The sequence below is a fragment of the Chaetura pelagica genome, unplaced genomic scaffold, assembly GCF_000747805.2.
Source record: "Chaetura pelagica isolate M959 unplaced genomic scaffold, ChaPel_1.0 scaffold356, whole genome shotgun sequence".
Classification (NCBI taxonomy): Eukaryota; Metazoa; Chordata; class Aves; order Apodiformes; family Apodidae; genus Chaetura; species Chaetura pelagica.
Window position 1 is genome coordinate 5,923,089 of NW_009953964.1, and position 9,598 is coordinate 5,932,686.

Genomic DNA, 9,598 nt, shown 5'->3' on the forward strand with positions numbered 1-9,598 from the left:
CCCCCAGAATTCTCCACAGTTTTGATGTGAATTTGTGCATCAGTTCTGCAGCAATGGGTTGATAGGTCCTTTCTGTAAATCAGTGCTGTGTGATACTGTTGGGCAGTGCTGGGTTTTGTGTCTTTTTTAAGGATGGAGGAGGACAGCGGGAGCAGGATTGTTCTCAAATTAAGTGCCTATAGTTTTGGGTGTTTACTGGCTATGATCAAGTGCAATGTGGGGAAAAATCCCTGAGTGTAGTGTTCTCTGTGACAGAACTGATCTCAATCTTGCTAGAACACAGGTAGTAGTAAATAGTGTGGGATTGTCATATTGACGTTGTTGTTAAGAACTGTAAACTTTCTTCTCCTTTTCTGAATACAGGTGGAAGTTAAGCCATATGTCTTGGATGATCAGCTTTGTGATGAATGTCAAGGGGCCCGTTGTGGTGGAAAATTTGCTCCATTTTTCTGTGCTAATGTTACCTGTCTGCAGTATTACTGTGAATATTGCTGGGCTGCTATCCATTCACGTGCTGGCAGGGAGTTCCACAAGCCCCTGGTGAAGGAGGGAGGAGATCGCCCGAGACATATTTCATTCCGCTGGAACTAGATGATCACTGCAGTGCTCATATGCAGGCTCAAATTAAGTGCACTCTTCTGTTATCCTGATTGTCCCCACCCCACCCTACCCTTTCTCTTATTCAAGATAGCATGTCCTTTTGTAGTAGTCTGTAATTTAACAATAGTATAATGAAAGAATGACCTATAATATGGGTATTTTGTAGAATCTTGTCATTGAAAACTGTATTGGGAACTCCTTTTCGTATCGATAACATGTTGCAAGTGAGTTACATTCTCTTGTCTTTACTACAGAGAGAACACTTAATTTCATGCAACATTTTCTTAGAGGAGAGAAAAATATTAAGGAAAGAGAATTGAAACAATAGAGTATTTTGGGTTTTTTAATTAAATTATTGTTAATAAAGAACATAAGGATACTTTTATTAAAATAACCGTGTAACAATAACACTATCAGTCTGTTCTGACACTTTTCCCCCAGGGAAGCCTGTTTTTGCCTCTCTTTTTGTTTTGACTTTGGATTTTTCCAGCAACAGATGAAGTTAGCATTTACCTACCAACAGGAAAGAGCATGTTTAAAGCAACAAAAATGCATGAGCAAAGTTAAAGCAGCATTATAATAATGATCCTTTAAAAAAAAATCTGTTAAGGGTTTTGAGGCTGAAAATTTAGCTCAGTATGTATCTGACCATGCCTCTGACTACCACCCACATCCAAATTACTGATCAGATAGGCACAGCTTACTATATTTTCATCAAAATTATTACATGTTAAGAATTCCTGAATGTAAAAGTCGAGTAAAGTTACTACTGAGGGGGGGAGTGCACTTTTTTTTCTTTAAGAGAACTCAATTGTCTGGTTACAGCCCTAGAAATCCTACCAAAGCTAGAGTAATGACAACTAGTTAACTGGCATTTCCTCTCCTGAAGGATAAATATATAGATTTTATTTTTGATGGCTATATATAACTCTATATCCTAATATACTAACATTCATCAGGGGCCAGCCTTTGCTCTCCATTTTGACGTGAAAAAGTAGAAAACCTAAAGATACCTCAAGGATATCACTGATTTGTACTGAAGTTTTGATATTCCATTGTGTCACACAAACTGAAATTGGCTGCTTATTCGTTTCCCATCTCTGATGTAAAGTTAGTTTTAAATGCCCTCTAACTTAGTTGTAACAGAAGGCATGAACCTTAGTAGTTTCCACGTCTTGTTTTGCACTATTTTTGGAATTTGTGCATGAAATGGTGCAAGTGTGCATATGCCTTTCTAACTCTTCCTGTAGAAAGAATCCCAAGTAAAATTCCACCTCTTCAGAACTTCACATGGAGAAATAAACACAGGTATTTGAAGTGCCAACATTGCTAAGTTAATGCCTTCTTTATTATAAATAAGTTCTACCTTGAGAAGCATTAACACAGTACATGTTAATTGAATGACAGAGTGGGTGCAGGGCTTTAGTTTGAAATAGTTGAATGAAGGAGTAGTTCTGAAAATTATTTTTATTACTTTTGAACTAATGCCCTGGCCATCTTCTCAACTGATTATTTAGCAGTGTTCAAACAAACAAATGTAGTGGCAATCTTCTGAAGTGCCCGAGGGGCATGGTACCATCCTAGATTCTCTCAAACCAAAGACTTGCCTCAGCACTGCTTGGAAAACATCCCCTCTGTTCAAAGCCTTTTTTGGCCCCCCTCGTCCCCTTCCCCTAGCCCAGATTATCTTTATGAGAAGCAGTTTTTATTTTCAATACAGGCTTTAATGAATTATACCTTACCAAGTTCCAAAGGTCAAAATGGAGACATTTGCTGTCTACTAGTCAAGTATAGAAAGGGAGCTGCTTTTAATGAAATCCCTGAAAATATTGACAACAGTAATGCAAATGCAGAGTGCTCTTGTGTAGATTGTCAGGGACTTTTTTTTCTCTGAAGTACATACTTATAGTTGGAATGTTCTTTTAATTTTTTTAATGCTTGTAGGTGGCTTGGGGTGTGCTATTGTGCCGATCTACCCAGTGAACAGGTGAGATGGGTTACCATTACAAGAAATAACACTGTTTGAGAACTAGCTTTGAATAATAATTTTCCCTTTGTACATGACCTGCTGAATTTCGGTACAGTGTTTTTGTAGCTAACTTATTTTGTCATGCACATAATGTATATTTGTTATGCACTACTTTTGTATATCTTGTTTTTCCAACAGTGAGCATTTTTAGGCACACTTTTCACTGACGGGATATCTCTTTATGCAATACCTCAATTTTTCATATTGCAAAGAGTAGCTTTTTGTACTTTTATTACTGAGAGATCTTCATATACTTCATTTTTTAATATAAATAATTTTAATAAATTTTATTTTCTTATATTCTGCTTTTTATACATTTCAGTGCTCTGCATACATTTTGAATTATGGATGTTGTGCACTGGCAATGCTATTTTAGAATCTGCAGAGAAAAGAAAGCATGTTGCTTAAACATCTTAGCCCAGCACCAGGTATTTGGTGTACATATAATTTAAGAAATAGTATATGTAAAGTTGAGAATTAAAGAAGAAAAGCATGAAAATGACAAATGACACTGTCTTTAGACCCATGAAATTTAAATGCATAAATATAGTGTAGAAATTTAAAAGCAAAGAAACATCAAAATTGTCTACAGCTTCTTACTGAGTTTTTAAAAATGATTCACAAATGCAGACGTTTTTGGTGAATGTTTAGCCATTTTTAATATTAATAAAAATTGATGTTAGGTGTTTGATGCAGAAATGTGTCTGCTCTTTTAAATTATATTTAAAGAATAAAAGAGAGCCTGCTAGGTGGCAGGCATGTAATGTTAGTATGCATGACTAATGTAAGAAATTGTTATTCTACTAATACTCACTTGTGATTGTGTGACAAGCGTGTTTACAGATTATTTGGTTACACTTCGATTTACAGGGCATAAACAATTATATACATTACTCTGTACTTAAATAGTGATGACATGTCCTTCTGATTACATGGGATTTGTAGCTGGGGTTACTATGTAGCTCCCAACATAATTAACATGTAATTGGGCTACCAGTCTTAGGGTATCACTTCGATTCGCAAAGGGGTTAATGAGCATGTAGGTTGATCACACTAGCATGGCACTGGCCATGTATTTACAATGTAGTTACAGAGTAATTACATGGTTATTTTTGCAATGTAAAATAAAGTGTTTCTGATTATTTTATATGTAAAGGAACCCCACTGCCCCGTGCTTTTTGGTATAGTATCTACTTCTCCATACACAGACCTCTGCAGAATGCAAATTTAAAACTTGCAGTGAATGACTTTAGTGTTTTATAAGGATGCTGTTGGAAAGACTTGATAATTCACCCCTTTTGTTTTTGAAGAGTAAAACCTTCTGTTAAAAGGTAATTTAAAACTTGAATGTGATGAATTGTGGCAAGTTAACTTCAAGTTATGTGCAATACCTATTTCAGACTTCTGGAAGATCTTTGCAGTGTAATTCTTTGTTTTTAATTGCAGACATTTAAAAATGTCATTTTCTACTGTTCTAGTAAATCCTCTTTCTTGCTGGTGTTTCTAAAGAAAAGAATCAGAAATCAATCTTTCTACTAATGTAAATTTGAGATTATTTTTAAAAAAATGGAATAAAAGGTTTTGGTCATTTGCTTTATTTTATTATCTTATTTTAAAGCTACTGTGATAGCATTGTAAGAATTGGGACAATATTGTATTCAACTGTTTTATTTTTTATATTTTTAAATTTTAAAGTATAATTAGTTTTTATAATTTTCATCAGATTTTTTGTTATATTTTTTGGAAGTGAAACTTTTAGCAAGTGGGTGTCTAGTTTTTACTAATCCCTAATATGTTTTCCCCCCAATGTATTGCTCATATTATCAGAAGGAAAAGTTATTTAAGTATGTCAGTTAATTGTACTACTTGGCTGAATTTCCATATAGTTTTTACTGTGTATGGGGAGGTTGTAGTATTTATTATAGCATTTTAAATAAGGGTAATTCATTTTTTATTAAAGTCATTTTCACGTTTAAGTTCATATTTTTGTATGTTCTACTCTAAGTTATATAACACAAGTTACTTTTTTTAAAGAGTTCATTTGTTGAAGTGCTAGTGAAAAATTAATGTTATTAAATAGTTTGCAAATGACTATTTATACCAGTATGCATATAATTTTTAAATATTTGTAATGTGAGATGTTGAATGAATAAAACTTTTAACTCAATGTTTCTTCTTAAACTTTTTTTTCATTTTACCCTTCCTGTAGAAACATGTTCCTCTGTGGCTGAAGGTCGCAGGGCTCAGGGAGATTTTTGGTGAGGTGTGCAGCACGTGTCTGGCTGTAGGATGTGTGAAGTGCTTTAGACTAGGTTCTGCAGTCCTGTTCTGGTCAAAACCTGGAGCATGGTTGTGTAGGGGGTGTGTAACGGAGGGTAGCACCACTTGGGAGATGGTGAGTACACTGAGCAGTGCATTAAATGGGTACAGAATGCCGTGGGAATGGAAGGGGTGATGTCTAAGGGCTGTAGAACTGCTGTCTCTTGAATCGGGCTGGAAGAACAACTCTTTTCACTGCTTTTGTCCAGATGTCTGATTACTTAATGTTGTGAATTTGGTGCTTGTTGAGTATCTATTAGAAATAGTCTAGCTTTGGGAAAGCGTTTCAGCAGGTTCAAGCACTGGCATCTCTGGTTTTGTGCAGCCTCATGCCTATCAACCTAGCCAAAGAATTGTGGTTGGATCTTTTGTTTCTACCCAGTGTTCTCTGCAGCTAATCTATAGGGATGAAGACAGATGAAAAACTCTAAACAGCTATGAAATCAAGCTTACTGAGCAGGTGACACGTTCACTGAGAGGAATACCATGGAGGCACGTGTAATGCATCGTGTAAGTCAGATGCAGCTAGGACAAAAGGGTAACCAGATTTGGGCCAGAGTAGAGCCAAGCGAGGCATAGACAGGCAAGAATTCTTTTTAAATTGTCCCATGGTTATGATCTGATGCTAGGAGAAGGAAAATGTCAAGCATTTCAAAGAGCTTATTAGTGGCACCTGTTATTTTAAAATAACTAAACTTGAAATGTCTAAAAAGTCTTGTGAAGTGCTACAACGTTTATGTATCTGCCTTTCTATGGACTGTTCAACAGGAACTGTGCTTGAAGGATGCAGAGTTCTGCATCCTCAGTAGCTGGCAACTCCACAGACTTTGGTTTTCTTACTTTGATACAAGCAGCTAAACTTCAATGAAAGACAATTCTGATTAGTCTGGAAGTAGCTCTGCTGAGTGGAACTGTGAGTTGGAATATGCATGTGTACCTTGTGAGAAAAATCTGCTGCCCAAAACACAGAGCTGTGGTGGAGATCAAACAGTGCTCACTGCACTGACCAACACTTTGCTCTTGGTATCTGAGCCACTAATCTCTTGTGCCATCTTCTGAGGAGCGCGGTGTTGTAAAAGTTAAGTAGATGTGTTGAGGATCATTCTTTTCTGTGGGTGCTTCAGGAAATGCAGATCTCACGGAATTGAGCTATAATGGGATTAGTTCTGCAAGATGCTAATCGATTCCCACGGGCTTCAGATGATGCAAGCTTGGAAGCCAATGCCTTTAGAAACTAGTTTTTAATAAGAATGGAAAGTTTCACTGGTGACTCCATGCATTTACTTCCAATTCCTTAAAAAAAATACTTAGAAATGCTGTTATGCTTTAGATAAAAAATACAGAAGCTAGAGATGTGTTGTGTGCCCAGTGAATAATGAATTTTTCAGTGCTGTATTTTGTGCCAGCCAAACAGCACCAGACATATGGACCAATTTTTAGCGTGTGACTTGGCCGGTAGCGGAAGCATTATCTCTGTTCTCTGCACTGCTATTGTTAGGGAACAGCCATAGTTCAGCCTCTCCCACTGATAACAATTCTTGACATTGTTTTTAAGTGCAAATGGTCTTTCAGAAAGCATGTGCTTATCAGTGGTTTATCTGATAATGTTTTTTAACGAGTATGATAGACTTGAAATTTGGTCTTGGAATATGGGGGGTTTAAGTCTTTTGATGCCACAGGTGGTAGAATTAGCAATATCTTTGAGAAACAAGGCAATCCCTGACTGATTTAAATTCAAAATGCTATCAATTTAGAGGTGTTTATCAGGATATGGCATCTGATTTACAGTTGGGGATTTGTATATTCTAAAACTTTGTATATGAAGATTGGGAAATACTTTGTTGAAATGTATAATAGACGAAATTTTATTATGTAGGCAGAGGCTAAAAAATTCAACTGAATTCAGTGAAATGTCAGAAGTCTGGAGTGTTGAAAATTAAAATTAATCACTCTTGGTTGTAATGACCTTGGCTAATTCTGAATTGCAGAGAAGTAACTTTCTAGGAAAAATGATATTTAAAAAATCCCTTTTTGGTTTCAGTTTGTCCTGAAACTATAAATAAATGGTACAAGCAGACTCCAGAAATGGAGGTATGTCTCCTGGGTGGAATTTCAGAATTTCCACAGTCCATGAATTTCAACTTTCAGCCCAAACTCCTCATCAAGCACAGCCACCAGCTTTCTCATGGGTGCTTCTTTCACTAAATGGACTGCTCCATTCCACCTCAGTGAAGAAAGTCTCTGGGTAGAGATAGATATAATCATCTAGTATAGATTTAAAGACTATGCTATCTTTTAAAGAGGGTGTTTTAGCTATCAACTTGTCTGTCCTGATGTCCAGCTGCTGTTTTTTCAGTGCTATGAAAACCTGCTCAGCCACAGTCCAAAGTGCACATGGCTTGCCTACAGGAAATCTAGGACAAATACCCTCAGAAAGGATAGATGAGGAAAAAACACTGACATTTTTTTCCTCTGTGTAAAATAAGCTGATTCAGTCTGTCTGTATGAAAAACAGCCTCTGGGATAAGAATATACTTGCAGCTGTCTTTGCAGGCATTTAAATTGAAGGGGGCAGGGAGGCTGGGTTGGTGCTCTAAATACATTACTGAACTCTTTGTATAAGATGAGGAAAAAAGTTTCTGAAACTTGATGCTCTGATGAATGCAATCAGATATCACCTGTTTTCATGACACATGAACTATAATTTGCTGACTTGTTGTAGGGCTTGTCAGAGAGACAATTTGATAGTACATGTTGATTTATTTGAATGTATTAATCACTGAGGGAAGCCCCCTCAGTTACCTTGTTTGTGGACCTTGGGAGACTTTGGTGCAGTACTATTCTGTTAAGGTTCCTTCACAAAATGTTCTAGTTAGAAGCTCTCAGTCCTCTTTGTATATATAAAATATGGAAATATGTAAGGTTTGTGTTTGATTGTGTTTTTCTTTCTGAAATTTAATTTTGCTGAGATTATGTCCTCTGAACACAATGCAGTAAAGGGTAACTGTGACAATACATTTCTGGTTTTGCATTAAGCTTAAAGTTTAAAATGGACTTAGCTTTATTGCTCTCCACTCTGGCATTTTTTATTCCAAAACTGGATGGCAGGGTGACTTGCTGTGCTTTTCATGTGAGTGAAGAACATTGATTTTACTTAAATGGTAGCCTGATAGTGTAGATGCTGCTGGCACACATGTGCCTTAGTAGCTCTTACCATGGTTTTGTAAACTGTGGAAGGAAAACAAGTCACACATAGAGCAATTAATTTTTTTTAAAAGTCTCCACTAACCTTCTGCAACTGAATGTTTGAGATGTTTGCTCAATCTGTGTCACCATCTCACACTGCTGCTGACTCATGAACCAGGACCAGTTTGCTCAGTGCTTGTTTATGCCTTGCTGTGCATGTGCAAGCAGTGAGTTGTCCATTTAGCAAAACGTCATTTTTCAAGACAGTGCTTGTGGCTGGGAGCACATGCCCAGCCCTGATGTGTGTATGGAGTTTATTCATGCTAAGTGTTTTTGAATTTTCTTTCAGTGAGTTAAATGTGATTTTTTTTTATTTTTTAGGTTTTTGAGAAATATTCTCATTGTAAGCAGCAGGCAGTAGCTCCCAGCTTTGCTTCAGCAGGCCAGCTGTTCACAGGCAGATGTTGCCCTGTACACACTGGCAGAATCAACTCGGCTCTTCAGTCAGTGGCAAGAAAATTTGCTTAAGGGTTGCATTTATGGGGGGAATGTCTTTGGAGAACATGGTGGCAGAACAAAGCAGTGACTGCTTCAATTTTCTCTGCAGATCTAGCAATCATTGGAGACAGAAGCCCTGCTCTGTTCCTTTTCTGGCAGCATCCTTATGTCTCTGGGGGCAGGGAGGGAGGGAATGTTCAGCATCTGAAGCAGTTCAGGGAAGACCCTAGTACCATTACCAAGTGGACTTACTGCTGAGGAATGAGTATGTTCAGTGGTATTTACTCTGTAGATAAAAAGGGCTGTCTCATAAACGCAGACAGATGTATTGGTGATCACTGTAGCCTGCAGGCACACTGTGGCCTGAGATGGTGGTAGATTTCAGAAGACAGGCTAAGAAAACGTGAGCTTTCTGTGCCTTGGACAGATGGTCTTGTAAGACCTACATTACTGCTGAATCTGAGGATGACTTGGTGATTTTTGCTTTTTATATCCTGCACTGAAACAGTGTTCTTCCAGGATGTGAGAAAACAGTATCTGGAGGTTTGTTGCAAGGAGGACTAAACTTCCCTATCTGTGTTCACGTAAGGTCTAACTGCTCGTTTCCCAGAATAGCAATAGTAACATTTACTATCATAGTCTGTGCAACCTGAAATTTGAAAGAGCAAAGGTAAAGTTTTACTGTCTCTGATTAGGAAACAAAGGATGTCATCATTAAATACCAGGAACTTGCACATTTGTGTGGAAAATGAAACCAAAGAAACCGAAGTCCTTGCCTGTCTTTTGCTGTATCTAGTTGGCTACAAGTGGAAACAAGGCTGTTTAATTCTGGTGTTATTTTTCAGCAACCATTTCGGCTATTTGAGTTCCCCCGTAGTTTTAGTTCAGATTGGCAATCCCTATTTAAATACTGTAACACAAATTTCTTCTTGGCCAAGGGTTTTCAGTCTCACTCATTTGGGTTTT

At 37.3% G+C, this 9,598-nt stretch overlaps 1 protein-coding gene across 1 annotated transcript in view; it reads left to right on the forward strand.

Annotated features, from left to right (window-relative positions):
* The window catches only part of CPEB4 (cytoplasmic polyadenylation element binding protein 4), a 40,118-nt gene extending 38,937 nt beyond the window's left edge, over positions 1 to 1,181 (forward strand). Inside the window, exon 11 of the mRNA XM_010001972.1 lies at positions 364 to 1,181. Coding sequence (XP_010000274.1) covers positions 364 to 591 — 228 coding nt within the window. The 3' untranslated portion in view covers positions 592 to 1,181. The remainder of the gene's footprint in view (positions 1 to 363) is intronic.
* The last annotated feature ends 8,417 nt before the right edge of the window (positions 1,182 to 9,598 follow it).